Source organism: Cladophialophora immunda, assembly GCF_000835495.1.
Source record: "Cladophialophora immunda strain CBS 83496 unplaced genomic scaffold supercont1.5, whole genome shotgun sequence".
Lineage (NCBI taxonomy): Eukaryota > Fungi > Ascomycota > Eurotiomycetes > Chaetothyriales > Herpotrichiellaceae > Cladophialophora > Cladophialophora immunda.
This window is the reverse complement of record NW_015622545.1, coordinates 64,653-85,335: the sequence shown is the minus strand read 5'-3', so window position 1 is coordinate 85,335 and position 20,683 is coordinate 64,653. Positions and strand designations below refer to the sequence as shown.

At 52.5% G+C, this 20,683-nt stretch overlaps 2 protein-coding genes across 2 annotated transcripts; one reads left to right on the top strand and one right to left on the bottom strand.

Annotated features, from left to right (window-relative positions):
- Window positions 1–1,537: 1,537 nt before the first annotated feature.
- Window positions 1,538–4,913, bottom strand: PV07_08406 (uncharacterized protein). The gene has a single exon (XM_016395568.1). It carries the CDS (start codon window positions 4,639–4,641, stop codon window positions 1,933–1,935), a length of 2,709 nt encoding a protein of 902 aa, XP_016245424.1. The 5' UTR covers window positions 4,642–4,913; the 3' UTR covers window positions 1,538–1,932.
- Window positions 4,914–13,820: 8,907 nt separating this feature from the next.
- Window positions 13,821–16,104, top strand: PV07_08405 (uncharacterized protein; the record flags this gene model as incomplete). Its single annotated transcript, XM_016395567.1, has 7 exons — window positions 13,821–14,128; window positions 14,193–14,471; window positions 14,536–14,789; window positions 14,848–14,984; window positions 15,038–15,135; window positions 15,192–15,728; window positions 15,810–16,104. The coding sequence occupies 7 exons, from the start codon at window positions 13,821–13,823 to the stop codon at window positions 16,072–16,074; spliced, it is 1,878 nt and encodes a 625-aa protein (XP_016245423.1). The 3' UTR covers window positions 16,075–16,104.
- Window positions 16,105–20,683: the final 4,579 nt, after the last annotated feature.

The following is a 20,683-nucleotide window of genomic DNA, read 5'->3' as shown; positions in this document are numbered from 1 at the left end:
GGCGCGAAGCACGCTAATTCGCAACAGGAAAGGCGCCCTTCGTGTCCGGACATAGTGTCACCTGTGGCGTGACAGGAGATTATATCCGAGGCCAACCATTCCTAACCTACAAATTAAGCTTAAGTTGGACGCAACGGACTAACCATATTCTCACCCTTCCCGATTTGACCTTTTGTCCTGCACAATGGTGCCGAATTACAACAGACGTGAACAAACGTGAACACAGCAGACTCCCAAAATCAAGGGGACTCGGCATACGTATCACACTTTGGCGTTCTGGGAGAGTACCTCTGCCGGATGCATTAACGAAGCTGTGCAGTCAAACTGCACGACAAGACGAGCATCAAGAGACAACTAGAATATGTGTCTAATAATGTGCGTTTCTCATGCAGGAATGAATACGAACAATTTCCTCAAGTACAGATTCACATCTCCTTGCGTTGCCTTGATTTGGGAGGCACCCCTGTGACCTGGGTGCACATTCACCCTCTCATCAACAGAGACCATGTTGGCCGGACGAAAGACAATTTACGACAGATTCACGGGAGCGAAACTGGCAATTGGTATCTAGACTGATGAACCCTTTGAAGAAGTCCAGGATATTGTCAAAGGGAGCAAACACACTGATAATCAATCATCTCTCCTGGTCAAATTCGCAATCATCGGGCCAGGGAAGTTCATTGAACTTGGCAGACATGAATTATTGTATTGCCAGTCAACAATGTCTAGAGCCAACTCGGAGCCGAGACTCGAGGAAGTGTGCGTATCTAGCACGATCTCCACACCTAGGCGAATTGATGATAACACCGTGCCAACGCCCTATTACCTCCGGTAGTCGTCGCAGAGTAATGATCTGCTTGCCCTGTTCGTTGAGAGAGATGGAATCTGTCGTGTCTACTGGGATACCCGTGATAACCTGAGACAAGGCTGCGGCGCGCCGTGGGCTCTTTCCTTCATCTGGCACAGTGTGGCCGTTATTGACAGCGTAGAGTTCTTTGTGCTTGCCCCAGCCCATGCGCGCAGGAAACTCAAGAAAGGCTCCGTTGTCGTTGATGTACGGGTGCGACTCGTCGCTCAAACAGGGGACCTCAGAACTAATCTGGTTCGACAGATTCGTGGGAATTATGTTCACGGTGGTTCTCTCTGAATTCTATTCAATTGCGATCTGCAAAGACAGTGAGGTGGGCGCAAGCGCATCGGGCAAGATCGAGTACTGAAAGCTCCAGGAAGCGTTCAACGGTATCGCAAGCACTTTGTCTTGTCGACCGGCTATCGAAGTCTGCGGCCTCAGATCAATGTCGGTGCTCACCGATATATTTACACTAATGACTGGGGTACGTTTTCGACTCTCCACAAGTAGATATTCGATTTATTGAAGGCTCTAGGATGTAGGATGCAAGGCTCAATGACTTTCTAAAGGTCAGAAAATGAAGTCTATCGATATGACCTTGATTCTTAGGGAGTTAACGCCAAGACGCCAGCGAGTAATCGTACAAGGCTCTCTATCCCTTCTTATAGGGATATAGAAGTGGTTCTCCGGCAAGATACCCAGATTAGGCTGTTGCCAATACCAAGCACATTTTTGCAATCCCTACACACGCCCGTTGTATACGTGCGTAAGTACGTGGGACATCAGGAAGTGGAATGGAGTACTAGACCCTTCTCGCACGTTTCAGAGCTGATATTGCCACCATGCAGTATCCGCGACAAGGGTGGAGCGGGAACTGTCCAGTTGCTCGACTCGGTGGAAGGAAGAAGTGGATGATACAGAAACCTAGAGTTGTTCCTCATTCCAGGTCATCCTTCTCAATAGGGCGTTACGTAGCCCAACGTAGAAATATACAGAGATCATGCTCATCCTTGTCCAAACAGAGAGGAAATGGAGGGATCAATAATTGCCCTCCCCTCAACCCTACCTGACTTTTCTTAAACTCAGCTTCCCAAATCTATAGGCTTCGGATCCTCCGTCCTATACCACTCCCCATTGAATGCATTAACCAGCCAGTTCGCCAACTTATCGTACACGATATGATTCGCATTGTGAAATAGTATCGAATGGTCGCTATCAGGGAAGAAGTGCACGTCGTAATTTTCAATCCCTGCAAGATCGAATTTGTCTAGTAAAGTCAGAGTGTTTTGCATGTGAACATTGTCATCTGCGACGCCGTGCATGATCAAGAATCGTACGTTCTGCGATATCGCTGTGACGTTGCTGATGGCCGATTTTGAGTAGCCGAGGGGGTTGTTTTGAGGCGTGCGCATATACCTTTCGGTGTAGATGGAGTCGTAAAATCGCCAGTCCGTCACAGGCGCGACCGCCATGCCGTATTTAAATGTCTCGCCTGCATCAGTCTCGAGAACTTTCAATGTCATGAAGCCACCGTAGGACCATCCCCAAATAGCAATGCGGTCGGCGTCGATGTAAGATCTTTTGGCCCACATCTTTGCAGTGGCAATCTGATCGTGGGCTTCATATGTGCCGAGCTCATTGCGGATGATGGTGCGAGCTTTACGGCCTATAAACCCAGTTCCACGCCCGTCAACGGTTACCACGATGTATCCGAGTGAGCTCGCGATATATGATTGAAAGTCGACGTGGAAGCGGCGGTTGACCATTTGGGAGCCGGGTCCGCCGTAGAGGTAAAAGAGGACCGGGTATTGCTTCTTAGGATCAAAATGAGGAGGTCGTCGTTCGACCACTTGCAGTATAGAGCCATCAATGGTGACATTCTGGAATACTTGATGTGGGAGTTCATGGGAGGAGGCCATCTTGGCCAGATCCTGGTTGTCTTCAAGCATTTCCTCAACTTTGTCAGGATTGGCTGGGGTAGAGACGACTTTCTGATAAGGGATGCCAGGTCCAGTGTATTTCAGGCTCACATAGCCTGCACCTGCAGAGAAGCTTGATTCCCAGTAAGCAGCTTCATCGGTGGGCACGAGTGAGGCAAAGTCTGTCCCGTCCAGTTTGACGCTGTACAAGTGGCGCTGGGTTGGCGCTTCTTTGGCAGCAATAAAATACACCAAGTTGTTCTTCAAGTCAATAGCTGCCGGTCCGCCGTCCACTTCCCAACTACCTCTGGTCAGCATGACCGGAATTGAGCTGTTGAGAGGTGAGAAATAAGCCAGGTGGTTACCATTGTCAGAGATGACGATGTCGACATAGCCGTCCTCAGGTCGACCATTGGCAGGGTCGGCGGGTATGTATTTGGTTTGCTGGCTGGGTTCAATCCAACCACCATCGACGTCTTTAAGGTCCACAATCCTCACGGTATGGCCTGTGTGAGAAGGGACGTCCACCAGAACAATCCTGACACGATCGCTTTCCCGGTTCGACTCAGACACTAGTGCTTTTCCATCGTCTGCCCATACAATGTTGAAAATGATCCGGTCTGCGTCCGGGAAGCCGCCCTCAATGTCAACGGAGAACACCTCGCCTTTTGAAATGTCGTAAAACAGCATATCAACCACAGGATTTGGTGCTCCAGCCTTCGGATACTTGATCTCTTTTACCTCCGGGTAGTTCTCGAGGCCTTCAATGGGTTTCTTTCCGCTCGGGCGCGAGAGGAAATACTGAACGGGATATTCCGGGACGGTAGTCTCGTTCGTGCGTAGGAACGCCAGATATTGACCATCGCGTGCCCACCAAGTGGCCGTGTTGGTCCCGAAGACTTCTTCCTCGTAGGCCCAGTCGGGAATGCCATAGAAGTATTCGGGACCTCCGTCGGTGGTGACGGTCGTCACTTGGGGCGACGAGAGATGCCTGAGAAAGAGATTGTTATCCCTTGTAAACACAACCGAGTCACTCCTGGGCGACCACTGAGCCAGCTGTATCTTGGTCTCCGGGAACGCTGGATCTAGCGGCTGGACGTTCTGTGTCTCGACGTCGAGGATGAAATACAGCCCGAGAAAAGAGTGTCGAAAAACCTTTTCTGGGTTCGCCATAAGAAGCACATGTTTCATATCTGGGCTCACCCAGAATTCTGACGTCCAAAGCTGCTGCCCTCCGTATTTGATCCAGGCGCTTTTCACCAGCGTTGTGCGTTTGAAAGCATTTGCTTCTGAAGATGTGCCAGTTCGGATGTCTTCGACCACCAAGTAGTCCTGGTTCGGCTGGTTGATTTCTAACAATAACCCATCTTCTCCATTCGGACCAGGAGTCCACTCAATATTGGCATATCTAGGTGACCATTGCCCCGTCTGTATTTGTCCGAGGGTGACTTTCTTTGCCGAGCTCTTTATTGGCGTATCGTGGTCGTAATCCAAAGTCGACGCATGTTTATATCGGCCACCTGCCACAAAGACAACTACAGCCAAGCCCCATCCAATAATCCCAACGACCGCGACTATCCATATTGCTCGACGGAGGCCTTTGGACATGCGCTGCCCCCCAATGGTGTAATTCTTGTCATTGAATCTGGGTAATTCGGGATCGCTCTCGTCGTCGCGGTACCTTGAGGGTGGTTGTAGGGGCTCCTTTACGGGGATTGACGAGTTTAGGCTCTCGAGAACAAGTGACACTGTTGAGACCGTGGTCATGCTGTCTTGCGAAGGCCTTGGGTATGGATTATCGGCAGACTGGCGGCTCCTACTTATCAGCGTCTCCTCCTCTTCTTGTAGGCTCTCGCTGGCCCTCCCCATCATGGAGGTGGGAGGTTGCCTCCTCGGACTCCAGTGAAAGACGTCGTGGCTGAAAGCAAGGGAGGTCGACCTCGACTGGGAGTGAGGGGGATTATCTGTACATGACAAAGATTGGGAAGTGAAGGGAAAGACAGCGCTCGCAGCGTCTCTGCGTGATATTCGCTTGCGTGGGGAAACGAGAGGGCCTTCTGCCCCCAAGCCTGTGATGATCTGAAGAGGTCGTGTATGATTGGAGTGGTGCAATGGTGGTGATGATGACGGTGGAGGTGGTGGAGTTACAGTCTGATGGTGAATCTCCGACTGCGCAGTCAGCGCGACATCCATCGTGCCAAGCCTGTGGCTGGACGACGCAGCTCATGCCAACCAACGTCCCTCTTTCTGTTCTTCCTCCGCCAGGATTGCGATACACATCGTGGTTGCCATTCAATTTGATCTCATTCTCACTCATCTTGTACTGTCTATGTCTGTATCTACGAGAACATACTGCTTGCGGAGTGCCAGCGACCAGCCGCACCCTTTCTCCCTGAACGCGTTCATCGGCGTCCGAAAACGGCATTCGTCAACATTCCTCAAACGCCGTCTCGAAACTCCCCACGAAACACACCCTCAATGACCAGTGTCGGTACATTCCCTTCAAATCAACACCACTTGGCCCCTTCAAATCATTTCGCGTACTTGTAAGCCACTGTAGCAATAAGGAAATAGCTACATACGGTGAGAAATGTAAAGCACAGCCAAAGCTTGAAATACTCAGCTCCTCCCGTCAACCGCCGTCTGAGCGACCCCAAGGAATTCAACCCCAGCCAGGCTAGGAACACCAAGCTCAAGGCTGAAGTCACTGGGATAGCTAAGAGTGACAAAAAAGAGAGCGTCCTTTGTTTCTCTTTCATCATCGCGGTCGCCTGCGTCAACTCTTCAGAGAAGACATAGTAAACAAGGTATGGACTCGCTCCAAGGATCCCCGCTGTCAATCCCAACAAACACCTTCCTGTGGCCGCCACTGAGGCTTGGTCTTTGCAAGCTCGACAATCCTCGGCTTCGAGCTGGCTGAGGGTGGCGACAGCCGCTTCACGTTCGATGTCGCTGGTCGGTTGCTGGTGTGGCGGGTGCCGGAGAATTTGTGCTACTGGGCGCTGTCCTCGTCCTTCTGAATCAGTTGAGTCGTTTGCAGGCTCTTCTCCCCCATCCATTTGGATTCTAAAATTCCACCTCGCCTCCCCGTGGTTGCGCGGAGAAGTCGCTTGTCTATTCAATATGCGCTCAATGGCTTCGGTTTGGCGGTCGACTTGTTCTAGAGTCAGCGTCAACTCTGACTTTGCGGCTGGTGATAGGAAATGCATGGCTTCAACAGTTCCTGGCACCGCTGTAGAACTTGAAGCTTCAGATCGAAATGTGTCACTGAATGGATTTTCAAGAGCGAAGACTGCAACGAAAGGGTTGGTGCTACTGTTGATTGCGGCAGAGTCGCCCATCCGATCCAAACTCGAACCCCTGGTGGCGCCCGTCTCGCTGCTGAGGGCAGTCCAGCTTGAGATACTGCGACGTCTGAGTGGCCAGGGTCCGACGTAATCTTGTTGCTCGGCATCGGCTTCTTGCTGTGGACCCACGTCAACATGAAAAGCGTTGTCGTTTGTGTCGGCATATTCTATATATTGTGCCGAGCCGGTGGGTTGTTCAGCGACAGCTGCGTTCGCTTGTTCAGAGATCGCCATTGTTTTCAACAGTCGTGAACCAAGGAGTGTGGCGTGGTGAAATTTTGTTGGCCGTTGACGTTTCGGTGTCCGGATGCGTGAAGGAAGATATAGGATTTGTATCCAAAATGCAATGAACGATTGCGAGTTTTCAAAAAGCAGGGGTTGAATGAGTGGAGGGGCACCGAAATACTCGAAGGGAGAAGAGTCCAACAGCCAGGATAAAGCGCTCGGGTGGTTCAAATATATATGCTCATCAGTCATGGTGGGTTGGCAAGCAGTCTGAGCCTGAAATATCCTCAAAACATCAGCCAGCTGAGTTTGTGTCTCGGAACCCAGAGACCAACAAGCACTGTACGCTAACGTCCACGAAGAACGCACGATGAAACTGTCGAAGGAACGAGCCTCATGGAATCTCGAAGAGACTTTTTGTCTAGCATCAACCTTCCCGCACGGAACCCTCCCATTCGCCCTCTCCTGGTGTGTGGCCCAGTCTCTGCTTGGGCAAACATCCTTCAGGACCAGCTAGTCCAGAATCTACACAAAGATAAGAACTCTTGTGAGATGGATGGTCTTTACGAATGGTCAATATCGGATGTCTTGAGTACCGGCAAGCTTGGCAAGGCAGACGCTAGAGCAGGCCTATTCCTCCGGTGCGATGGGAGGGGCAGCATGAATAGGGAAACAAAAGCCAGGCTTCAACGCAACAACCATTGCGGAGCGAACTTTGACTCACAAATGAGGCAAATGAGCGATTGAGGCAGAACAGGATGAGAACGGGACCAGCCTCGAAACCCAAAGATTGCGATCAAGTATGCACTTCCTCAAGGCCAACCCAAACTTGGTTTTCCGCTCGAGTTCGACAAATGGAAGCCAGTACACTCTAGCCATTACATGCACGTGGATTCCCGACGCACTATCTCTCACGTCACCCCCATCGAGGCCAAACCCACGGAATCGAGAAAAAACAAGCAATCAATTCCGGGGGCAGGCCCACCAACAAGAAGCGGGAGGAAACAAGAACAAAAAGTAACTCTAAGATTCTGTGTTGTTCATCGGAATGACGCAACCCTTTGGTCTTGTTTTTGCCTCGTGGCCGCGGAAAGAGGAGGGGGGAAAAGAGGGCGAAGGAGCGACGAAAGCCCTGTCGAATGAATGGTCTGCGTGCTGGACTCCGGACAACCACAGCCTTGGGCAAAGTGATACCCGGTCCGTGTTTGTGATTGGTCAGGCGAATGGAACCCCGAAGCTGCGAGGCGGCGGAGCATATTAAACTAGATAGATCTAGGCCTGAACCGGTTAGCCCAGCATCACAACCCCGTTCGCGTCCAGACTCTTACCACCAGTGGTGCTCGGCGGCAAATCTTGGCCTCTTCAAAGGTCCCATTTCCGTTGGCACACGAGGATCCGCCGATCGAATGGAGCCATGGCGCAAGCCATTTTTGAGCTGTGGCTTTGCAATCCTAACTTTGGCTCGGCAAATTGTAGAGAGACTTCCGTGAGGAGCTTGGGAACCAGCAACTTCTGCCCTTCGCTCCGGCTTTGAGTGCTTCGAATGCTCAGAAATGCCAGATATTCCGTTTCCGTTTTCCTTTTTTCTCTCACTCTCTCACTATTACCAGCAGTTCCATTGGTGCGTCTTTTCTGACCAAACTGACGCCCGCAGTAGGGGCCCTTGGAGCGTACCATTGACCTGAACCGTCTCTGGGCCGGCTTGTGCCAACAAAGATGTTTCAATACGGAGACAGCGACGTTGTCGACATCCAATGAAGCTCAGACCATGCAATCGGCCAACTATCCCTATTAGCGCAGAATAGATTCATCCAATTCGGTCCGTTGACTTCCTATTAAAATAACCCCATCCGCCTGCTTTCCGCCTCTCAATCCGGTCGACTGCAAGAAGACCTGGTTTCGCCCTGTACGGCCTCGAGAATTTCATCCACCAGCAGATGCCACCCTCTTTTTCGTGCAGCTTCAGATTTCAAGGGGCTTTGGATTCCAAGCACCCGCCGCCGTTTACCGCGGTGAACCAGCTCCACTAGGCTCCCCATGGCCAGAATTGCCAACGAAGACAAGTCGGTCATGGAAGACGAATTCTCGGAATGCGTGCGAACCGCACCTAGAAGTGGCAGTGTTCGTGGAGGCCGGTCGGTCCATGGGAATTGTCTCCGCCACGACGTTGCATCGGTTGCTTCCCACATCTTTTCGTCATAAGGCAAGTAGAGGTCCAGCTCGGCGAAACTGAGCCGGAAAGGAGATTGTGTACGAAGATGATACAAGCTGTGGATGGCCTAGGCATACGTTAGCATCAATCTTTTGTGGCGGGGATGAGAAGGATCAAGGCTCACCACGACGGCCCATCCAAGCCGTTTACGTTTCTCGGCTGCGATCCACTCCAACCACTGCCTATGGATCACTGTGCCCTCCAGATCCTGATCCAACAGTTCTTGCGGACTGAGAGAGCAATCAACCGTGCTGAGGTCGGAGGGGGATGGAGCAATGCCGACTTCCGAGTCATCGTTGAGTCCTTGGTTGGAATAGAACACAGACGCGCTCCGTGCAGTGGCGACCATGCACGCCTGACCAGCGAGAGCCCAAGGACGAAAGATCCCAGAGCTGTCGATAACGATGAAAAAATACACCAGGCATTGGCACAGAAGTAATGTCAATGGGTCGCAAAGTTTGTGTATCCCTTGCGATCCGCACGATTTCTACCACCGAGTCAGCTTGGGCACTCTCCTCCAGGCCGGCCGTGGACATAGACGTACACATGAGAGGATCATACAAATTCTAGCGAAGACACGAACATAATACTCGGTGGCCCCAGGTTCTGGGCTGTAACTGGCTCCGATCGCAGTGACTACGCTGACCAACAACGGAGGGCTTTCCCAAATTTGGGTGGAGGCGCGATGTATAACTGGGAATCTCTAGGAAAGCGGGATCAGCAAATAACTTGACACTGGTCCGGGGTTGATGGGCCGTTTACCTTGTGAAAACCCTCGAAGTATTGATTCCAGAACTTGAGCATATCCGTATCGCTCCTTTTGGGCACGTCAAGAAGAAGGCTCTTGTGCTCGGGTGAATCGAGAGTGTCCAGGACCCTCAGCACCGTACCGAATAGATCAGCTGGATCATTGTGTAGGTATACACTAGTCTGAACCTCGTTCCCTTCTTCTCTGCCGGACGGAATTGAGTCGTTATTGCTGATATCTGCGCTGTCTCCCAGATCATTGAATAGAACTTCAGCGTGAGGAAGGTCAAACGGTAGATCGCTTTCCCAATTGAACCAGGACCAAGGCGTGTCACTCGCTCGCAGTTCTGTGATGTTGTCTCGATTTTGATTTAATGCAGTCGAGTGCATGGATGAAGGGATATTCTCCAGACTCGTCTCCTGTGGCAGTTGCGGGTCGAAATGCATGGTCTCCTCTCGTATTGAATGCGGAGAACGGAAGATGTTATGTGCAGCCAGAGCTGTCTGCGAAATGGTGTCAGCCAGGATGTCGAAGTTGCGTGCGACATAGAAGCACCACGATGGAATAGGCACCATGGCCGGCTTCGAATGGGGGAACACCAGTTTCGAAGCGGCACCAGGACCGGGGCGTTTGTATTCTGCTGGGGCTTACCGGTCCGTTTGCGGAAGTTGATTGACACTCTCTATTATTATGATCAGACGTTGAGGCCTGGTTATCAACCGTGGCTCGCAAAGATACAGGCCAATCGGCTCCGTCCACAGGTCCTGATTGCTCTTTACTGGGAGATGTCATCGAGCCGCGAGTCTCACCATCGTCGAGGATTTCGATGCCATCGACGACAGGAGTCGTGCAGTCTTGTGGCTGGCCATGATTATCTTTCGTAGAGAAATCGAACTGGCAGATAATCCCCTTCTTCTCACACTGGGTGCAAGAGGGAGCACCGCTGCATCTGATCTTGTAGCTTGTGTAGCCCATGCGAGTTAGAAGAAGAGCCTTTCCTGAGGAGACCAGTCCGAGCTCGGGAGACAGCGTACGTACAAGGCACATCGAAGACAACTCTTCCGGCGACTCTTTTTCCTAGGCAGCTCGACTGAAGCGAGTTGATGCTTTGCCTTTGTGTGTCGTGTTAGGACATCCTTTCGCGAGAAGGTTTTGGCACAGAGCGGGCATGTGACTGGATTGGCCCGTCTGGAGGAGAGATTGCGAGCACTGAACGAGGCCTGGGCTGTATCTTGAAACATGATACCTTCAGAGGTGTGTTTGTAGAGGTTGGAGGGACAGAAGTTGGCGATATGCACAATCTGGGGATGCAGAACCCACACTTCGGGGCCCCAGAGGCTGGTAGATGTCCATTCCAGGGGTCCAACCCGACCGAGGTAGAGACGGCAGGCATGGCGGGGTCGCACTGCCAATATGAGGGGTCATCAGCTGCTGAAAGTAGACGATCGCTGGCACATGAGGCCTCCTATTGAGATGCCCTCAGTGTCGTTCTAGGCGTGGGACTGTCGGCTTCCAGCGAGGTGGACATTACCCCCCCCCCCCCCCCGGGTCCGTCTCGCATATTCATTCGCCTTGGTTCCTGCCCAACGAATCACCATCGCTCACCGCTATATTCAGCCGCGTGGAAAGCCTGGATATTGCTGCTAGTGTGTGTCATTGAATTCGACAACTCTTACAAAGAATTTGTTACGAGGATCGCCCTGCCGCAGTCATGGACTTGCCGACATCCCTACACCTCGTCGAGCCTCGAGCTTCAGACGGTCGCCCAAATCATGGGTCAACAAGCAGCGCAGAACTCGAGAGGAAGTTCAACGAGTTGGAACAGCGCCTCGCCGAGGTGCGAGAGCTGGCCATGCAAAGCTTTCACGGCCTCTCCAACCACAACTCGGGGAATTTCGAGGGATTTGACGACTTTTACACCAATGATCGACGGGACCAAGATACCTTTGGCGATTTCCTTGACTTTGGTGCCTTGTCTGCAGAAGGACTGACCTTGCCACCGTCGCATCAACAGCTGGGGACAAGTCGGTCGTCAGAAGGCACGACGAGCCTCCAGTGGCACAAAGCTGTCGAAAAAGCCGGCACAGCGCGGCCATCGCCGCGGTTGCCATCCCAACCCTCAGTCTATGACATGGATCTCCTGGAACTTCACGGCTCTGTAAGATGTAAACTTCTGAGACAATCAATGACTCCAGGGCAGCCCCAGCAAAGGTCAGTTCTTTCGACTTCTCCCAGAGTAGAAAGGAAAATAATAGAACGTGTGCTAATGACTGCACGCGCAGCCTTGATACGTTGGTACAGAGAATGCTATATCTATTGGCATCAGACCGCTATTGGGGTGGTAAAAGGACATTCTGGTTCGAGACATTGGCTTTTGAGAAGCTGGCCCCAATCACTCGCTATCAGATCCTCCCGACTGTTGAGCATTACTTTGCAATTCAACCAGAGTTCCAGCCAACACAACTACAACTAACCAGGTATCATTGGCCAATGGTCGACTGGATTCCGTTCCCGGGCCTACGAGACAACATAATCCTTCACGCCCATGAGATTGACCTCACGGCCGTGGTGGAAGGTACCCTGGACTGTTGGTGCTTAGAATCAAAAGTACAAGACCCCTCTGAGGATGAACACCGCGAGATCCAGGTATATTATCGTCTCTCGGAATATCTTGATTACAGACGGCAACAATCCTCCACCCCGGCTTCTCTACCTGGCAGGATGTCGAAATCCGTGGAGACAGAGTTCGTCCTCGCTCTCCGCCAGTCGAACCAGATCTTCAAGCTGGAACAGTCGTACTTCGACCGCTTTCCGATGCTGTTCACGGAAGATGCTCTGGTAAAGGGCCAATACTGGCCCATCGTCCTCCAACCGAAATCTCCAGAGTCAGATGCCCTTGACGTGCCGATGATTGGAGAATCCCAGTCGCAATGAGTGTCAGCCTCGAAGAATGTATGGCGAAAGAGTGTCATGTTTCGACAGATGTGACTCGAGCAAGCGAGGATCGGATATTGTGGAATTAGTGTTATTTCTCTGTGTAGCAATTCCGTCCTGCTTTTGTGGACGGGTCATCTATTCCCAATTTCCGTCACAACAGCGCAATTGCATTTGGCGGAGATCCAACGCCTCCTCGGACGTATAGCGGGGCGCTCGTGAACAAGAAAGACCACTGGTTCTGTTTCCTACACAATTCACTCAGGCCCTCTAGGTTCCAAAGCTCCCCTAGAGGCATCCCCCAGTGGGCAAGGATCCATTCATGGAGGACGACTGCCCCTTTCTGCCCAAACGGAACGGGACATTGCTCAAACCCAATCGAGTCAGTTGCGACAGCGGCAAAGTGCTGATTCCACAAGAATCGTGCCATCTCCATACTTCTCTCGACCCCTATGAAGGCGGTCTTGTCCAACTTCTGCTTGCGTTCTTCCGGAGAGGCGGCATTATACCAGAGGGTGAACCCGCCACGGAGGAGAAGGATATCTCCAGGCAGGAATTCCAATTTCTGATGGTTTGCCACCGCCTTTAGTTCTGACAGTGTTATCGAGTAAGGAGAGTCCGCAGGCACCGGCGGCTGTCCAGTCTCCTGTCGCCACCGAACAAAATCGATCAACACTCCTCTTCCAACTATGCCGCCGGCCTCAACCCATTCTGAACGTGTTAGTAGAGTAGTCGACGCCTTCACGGAGAACATACTATGAATCCCATTACGGCCATTGCGGTTCTTGATAATGTCCGCATGTCTCAATCCGTTGTAATATAGCTCTTGGTCCTGGAGACCGCAATGCGTGAGTCCGTCCCACTGAGAGGATGACTGCGTGTTGAAGGTCAACTCGTCGTCGTGGCCGACGCCCATGTTCATTTTCTTGAAGTCGATGACGGTCTGCTTGAACAGCCTTCTGTTGGCGATCACATAGTCGAAGGCGTCCAGAGGGAGATCCAAAGATACACTGATCCCTGCCCTGACCTCTTGAGCAGCCCTCTTGCGGCTTTCCGGAGTGATTTTGTTCAGCGCTAATTGGCTCTGCTGGTCAGTGAAACTCCTTTCGACTGTAACTGCTTCAGATAGGGGCGAGACGCACTGCCCAGCTGGTCATCCTGACCCCAAAGGCCCCACGAGTTGCCCTGAGGTTGACCTGGAACCTTTGGTAGATCATCGAACTGTGGAATACTAGACTTTGACATTTTTGAATACAAGGATTTGTGCAGGAGTGCATTATGATTACCGCGCTGAAGATGCGCGATCAGAGTCCCTACTTCAATAATTGCTGCCTCACATGTGACTGTGCTGTCGGTCTGCCACCGCCACTACCACCACCCAACTCCGGTTTGAAACACGGCGGTGGCGCCCTTGGGCCCCAGCCTCATCGTTGGATGATTCCACATGTTTTCCCTTGTGGTCGAAATAAAGCCTTTGGTTCTCGTGGTTCAAAGCAGTTCAAAATGATAAAGGGGATACGTCGGTGACCCTCGCGATTGTCCCTGGTTGACCCTCTGGCTCCAATCACCCATTTTTCCCTATACCATGGGGTCCATCTCAGAAGACCATACTTCTCACCTTGATGGCACCAATGGGGATGTGCACGCCTCCATTCCGTCCAATCTCGAAGACCTGCCCGATCTCTACGGCTGGCCTCGAGAGAATGAGAGGGGCTACCGTATTCGCGAAATGCCCTCGGAGTCGTATCGACCCCTCCGAGTTGTCGTGCTGGGCTGTGGAGCGTCGGGGATATCGTTTGCGAAATTCGCACAGGACGATCTGAAGAACGTCGACTTCGTCTTGTACGAGAAGAACAGCGACGTGGGCGGAACGTGGCTCGAGAATCGATACCCGTAAGTGGGTTCTTGCCCGCCTTCCCACTGGATCAAGGGGACTAAACAAGCCATCGTAAAACAGCGGATGTGCCTGCGACGTTCCAAGTGTCACGTACCAGTTCACCTGGGCACCCGACACTTGGTCCCATTTCTACTCCGAATCGCCCGAGATACACCGCTACTTTAGACGGGTGGCTGAAAGGTACAACGTTCTGAAGTACACTAAGCTCAACCATGCAGTCACGAACGCGCTTTGGGACCAGGAGAGTGGCAAGTGGAAGATCACCGTCCGGAACGAGGTCACAAAGGTGACTTTCGTGGATGAGTGCGATGTTTTCGTCAATGCCGGAGGTCCCTTAAAGTGAGTCGAAGGCGTCCTACTTCCTGCCCTCTGTGATTTTGTGTCAACTGATGCTGTAGCTCAGTCATTGGAACATGCCCAAGATTGACGGGATAGAACGATTCCAAGGGGTCCTAGCGCACACTGCCAATTATCCCGAGGGGCTCGACCTCCAGGGCAAGAGGGTCGCAGTTTGTGGCATTGGATCCAGCGGCATACAAGTGATTGCTTCGATCCAGAAGGAAGTGTCCAAGTTGTATACTTGGATAAGAACCCCAACCTGGGTCCTCGGCTCGTTTGGAGCAAAGTACATGCGAGAACCGGACACCAACTCAGCCTGTAAGTCAACACGAATTATCTGATTTGCAGCCGGCTGCTGACAGACGGCGATGAGAAGATACCGAAGAAGAACTTCGGCTGATGCGACAAGATCCGACGACCTATTTGAAATATCGAAAGAACATTGAGCTAAGTATCAGTGAAGGGTTTGGTGTGTTTTTCAAGAATACCCCAGAGGCGAATGCCGCGAGGGAGGTTCGTCTACTGCCCTTCCTTGACGTCTTCAATGTCCCTGACCGCATGGTAAGATTGCCAGCAAGGAGATGCGTTCGAAACTGGCAAGTCGGCCTGCTATTGCCGATGCTCTGATCCCAAAGGATTTCCCTGTGGGATGCAAGCGACCAACGTACGTGCCCAACTCCCTGAGACTTTTCAGCCGATGAATCTCCTGACAATCTCCAGGCCTGGAATCGGATTCTTGGAAGCCCTCTGTGCCGACAACGTCGTCACCTACCCGGGCGGACAATTGACCACTATCACCGAAAAGGGCATCCTCGACCCAGCTGGCCAAGAAGAGGAGGTCGACGTGATTATCCTAGCGACAGGATTCAACACGACCTGGATTCCTCGGTTCCCAATCGTCGCCAACGGCAAAAATCTCCAGGACATGTACAGAGAAAACCCCCTATCGTATCTCGGTATCGCCGCGCCGGAGATGCCAAACTACTTTACCTACTACGGACCTTACGGACCCCTCGGCCAAGCCAGTGCAGTGGTCATGATCGAATTCTTCACACGGTACTTCAACGCAGCCATTCGGAAGATTCAGGCCGAATGGATCAAGAGTCTGGCGCCGCGGATGGACGTCGCAAAGGAATTCCAGGAACATGCCGATCTCTACTTGAAGCGCACCGTCTGGGATTCCAACTGTCGAAGCTGGTGGAAAGGCGGCAAGGTTGACGGGAAGATCATGCTGTACCCCGGATCGCGAACTCAATAGTTTGTCGGCCCCTTTTCCCATCATCCTACCTCGTCGACTTGCTTGGAAAGTTGTCAGGCTAACTTTGAAGCGTTCAACAGTATGGAACTCATCAGCACACCGAGATACGAAGACTATGATATAAAGTACCACGACGTGAATCGATGGGCTTTCTTGGGCAACGGATGGTCGACCCGAGATTATGACGGGAGGGACATAACGTGGTTTTGGGGCATGGTAAACGGTCGGGATAGGAAGGAAGAGTATGAGCTACAATGGAAGGCCTCTGCGGAAGATCCAGAAAGCTACCATGCGCCGGACGATCAGAAGGTGCAAGACGTGTTGATCTCGCCCAATGCTCTCTGAAAGATCGACCAAGCCCGACGTAGACAGCGCAGAATCATAGTCGTCATCGAGGGAGTACTTTTCTCTAGTAAATGGTAAACTGAAGCCGCGGTCAGACTTCGTCTTGTGATCCGCCTCTGATTCGCCCATGCTTTCCAGTGAAGGGTGTTTCCAGAACCAATCTCAATGTGTTCAAATGTGTGGTTGGTGCCACATTTGGATCCCGGTCGAACGCCACCGTCGCATCGGGTTTATGCCACACTTCCAGCCAAGAAAGGACCACAGCACTCACCAGCAGTTGGCCCCCAGGATTCCACAACGAGCAGAAGGTCTTTTTCGGCGCTCACAAGTGGCATGGGCGATAGCACTGCGGTGGTCATAAGTGGTGGTGAAAGTTTCACGGTGCTCCCTAACAGCGTTAACGGACGATTGGGGCCCTTTAGCTTGTCGTACGCTTGCAGATATCTAGATCATCTACTGCTCTTCGGAAAGCGAGAAGCAGTTTGAGCCCACTCTATTACGCGCCTCACAGAGAACCTCTTCAAGAGGCCAGACTCCCACTCGTAAGATGGCTCCACGGCAATCGGCAATTGTCACCGGAGGGTCGTCCGGCATTGGGAAAGCCACCGCCCATAAACTGGCCAGTCGGGGCATCAATGTGCTCGTGGCGGACATCAATGTCGCCGACGGAGAGAAGGTGTCGACGGACTTGAAAGCCAAGTACGGCGTCGACTCGGCCTTCGTCAAGCTGGACACGGCGCTGGAAGCGGACGTTGTCAACATGGTGGACACGGCGGTGAAGTTGTGGGGGCGGATCGACTGGGCGTGTAACTGTGCGGGCAAGGCTGAGATCCTGACCGAGGGCGAGGAGGGGGTGACGGAGAAAGTCTTCGACGAGTGAGTCCCGCCCGCAGACGCGATGATTTGGCAGACACTGCTGAAGCTGCTCATCTCGAAACAGGATGTACCAAATCAACCAACGAGGCACCTGGTTCTGTCAACGGCACGAAGCCGTGCAAATGCGGAAACAAGAGCCACGGACCGTCACCCTGACGCCTTCGGAGCGGACGGTAGAGACACGAGGCTCGATCGTCAACATCTCCTCCGTCAACGGAATCGTCGGTCTGGGCCAGCCTGGCTACTCGTCGGCAAAGGCGGGGATCATTGCATTCACGCGGACGGGGGCACAGTTCTACGGCAAGGACAAGATCCGCGTCAACGCCGTTCTGCCGGGGTCCATTCGCACGGACGCCATGGGCGTGTGGCTCGAGCAGCTCTCCGAGGACAAGAGGAAGTTTGTCGTCGAGGGGCTGGTCAACTCGACCCCGTTGGCGAGGCAGGGCGCGCCGGAAGAGCTGGCCAACGCCGTTTCCTACTTCCTCAGTGACGAAAGCACGTACGTCAACGGGACCACGTTGGTGGTTGATGGTGGGTTGATGGCCATTAAATAGCTAGTATTCGCTGTGGAATGAAGGCGCTTCCTCACACCTGGCAACTAAGACTATGTATGGAAATCTAAACCCACTTCGGTGGCTGCTACAGTGATGTTCGATGGCCTGGGCACGACCAACAAGGTTGACAGGCAGAATGTTTGGCTTGTTGAGAAGCTACCTTCTCATGCGATGCCAGTCTAATCTCCCTAGCCAGTATCTTGAATTGGGCATAGGTTCAACAACATCTGAGGCCTTCTCTTGGGCATAGCTGACATGAAAGACGAGGTTAGCAGTCCCTCGGAACGCTGAGGACGAGCACACGATAGTCGGCATTGGTAAAGAACCTTGTCCCTAGGTGGTGAACGGTATCCCGGCCAGCCCCTTAGAAATCACCCGCGCGATAGGCGTTCTGGCGCATGGTGGTTCCGGGGCGGTTCAACAGACAATATGGTGGTCTCCGGAGCAATGCCACACATCACCGAAGAGCGATGGATAAATGAACGGGTTCTGTGAGGCCTACTGCTGGGCAAACAACCGTCCTACAGACAGCACCAGCTACAACAACAATATGGCCGGCTGGGTGTTATCTGAAGTTTCGTCCTCGCGAATACTCGGTGGCATTATCCAGTATCGCGATTCCCTCCCACTTGTTTTCCTGGTCGCACTCATTGGCTACGTGGTGGTGAAATCGATCTATCGCGTCTATTTCCACCCCCTGGCCAAATACCCGGGCCCCTTCTGGGCCAAAGTCACATCCCTCTACGACTTTTACCAGGCGCTGTCGGAGCGGCGCGCACACAACTTCCTGGCCCTTCACAAGAAATACGGTAGGTACAATGCATTTTCGATGGGTGAGAGTATGCTCAAGGAACGAAAAACCACAGGTCCCATCGTGCGATATGCTCCCAACAAGCTCGTGTTCAACGAGCCTCAAGCATGGCAAGGTAATGTCCTCCGCCGCCCAGAGCGTATTAGGTGGTAGAAGGTCAAATTGACCCCTCGTCTTTGCCAGACATCTACGCGTACAAAGCCAACGTCCGGAAATCCGACCTGTTCGCCGCCTCCCAATCAAACCCCGAGTCCACCGACACCTTCAGCGAGCTATACAAGGAGCCGGCGCTGAAGAAAAGAAAGGTCCTGTCCTACGGGTTCTCGGAGAGCTCGTTGCGGTCGTTTGAAGGTGAGAAGAATGACCGTGAGCCCTGCGGCGACCGCTTTTGTCTAACTTGATCCAAAAAGTGTACATGCTAGACCAGATCAACATCTTTTGCCGGCAGCTGGTGAGCCCAGAGACGGAAAGGATCAAGGATATGTCTCTGTGGTTTAATTATCTGTCGTACGATATCATGGGCGAATTGGTTTTTGGACGGGGCTTCGGCATGCTCACCGATCCTTCGTTGCGATACATCCTGGACCTCATCGACTCGACAGTCTTCTCTTATTTATTGGTACGTAATGAATGGTGTCTGATGGGTGGTGATTAAATACTGACTGCTTTGAAAAGGGCGGCATCATCCCCTGGCTACACAAGTCAGGCCTCATAACGCTCCTAATGCCTCGGATCTTCTTCATGAGGAAGAAGTTTGTCGCAGAGTCGAACAAGAGAATCGTCGAGAGAATCAAGCTTGGTCCAGATGCGGTCGGGGTGAATGGACGGAGAGACTTCTTCCACTACGTAAGTCTGAAGCGGACGACCCAAGCAGCGCCCTTTTAGCTGACAGCGCGGAGCTGCTCAACGGCAAAGACGAGAATGGAAACCCGCTTTCACATGCGCGGTTAGGCGCCGAGGGAGTCCTCCTTATCCTAGCAGGAAGCGACACAAGCTCTGCATGTAAGTCCTCCGGCCTTCGGAACTGACGCATGGATTGTTTCTGATGTCGCCACAGCGATGGCCGGCACGCTCTTCTATCTCATGCAACAAGTACAATGCCAGAAAAGGCTATTCGACGAGCTCGATCGAACCTTTGGCAGTGTTGACGACATCCGACTGGGCGACAAATTGACGAGTTGCGTGTATCTACGGGCCTGCGTTGATGAAGCACTCAGGATGGCATCGGCTGGACCGGGGGTCTCGGAAAGGACTGTGCTCAAGGTGGGTGCCATGTGCTTTTGTGTCCTTGAGACGAAGCTGACAAGAGCGGTAAGGGAGGGACGTTCATTGACCACGAATACTTTCCAGAAGGGGTAGGTACGACATCATCACTCCGGCGATGGTACTGACGTGTTCCAGACCACCGTTGGCGCAGGGGGTTGGGCGACGAGCTACAATGCGAAGTACATACGAGATGCCGAGAAGTATTGGCCCGAGCGACACATACCCAGTGCAGAGATGACGGTCGAGGAGGTCCAGAGCGCTCACAGTGCCTACTGGCCCTTTGGCCTCGGGGCGAGAAAGTGCGTCGGGATGAAAGTGGCGTTGAACGAGTTACACCTCACCATTGCGAGACTCATCTACCTGTTCGAAGTGATGCCGGAGAAGCCCGAGGAGTTTCGGAAGAACTTCGAAATTCTCGATCACCAGAGTAGGTGGTTCTTGCAGATCAAGTTCTCTACTTACACGCCACAGACCCGAAGAAGACCGGTCCTTTCGCCTCTTTCAGGTTGCGTCCGGGAAGGCAGCTTCCAGACACGAGGCCAACTGAGATGCAGGCAGAAATGCCCTCGTAGAGAATATGGATGGATGTTCCGTGACGATGACTGGAATGGATGTACAAGGGGTCAACGTCTTACAAGGAGCGAAGAACATGGCTTAAAGAGGCTTGGAAAAGCCTCGGACTACATACCTACCCAGATACTCATGAACTCGTAAACTGCTTCAATGAGACTGCCGATGTCAAACATACCATGGCCGTCTCCAATTCCCAGGAACTTCCACTGCAAGGAGGCATTACAGGTATTCTTGTTCTTCAATGAATGTTCCTTAGGAACAGCGACGGGTCTTGGTTACATGGTCTCATCTGTTCTGTCTCCTGACACACGTCGAGAGTTGCAAAACACGAAAGGCTGCCTACGGCTTGAATTCTGGCCGGGTTCTTGCGCCATACAATGCTCCAAGAGTGGAGCATCACAGGAAGGCCAGCACAAACGCACTCCCACAGCCTCTGGTCTTCAAGCAAGCTTCGAGCTGTAGAATGACCGTGAATCTAGACCGCTCTTGAGCTACATACGATTCCCAGACGGTCGGAGCATTTTGCCAC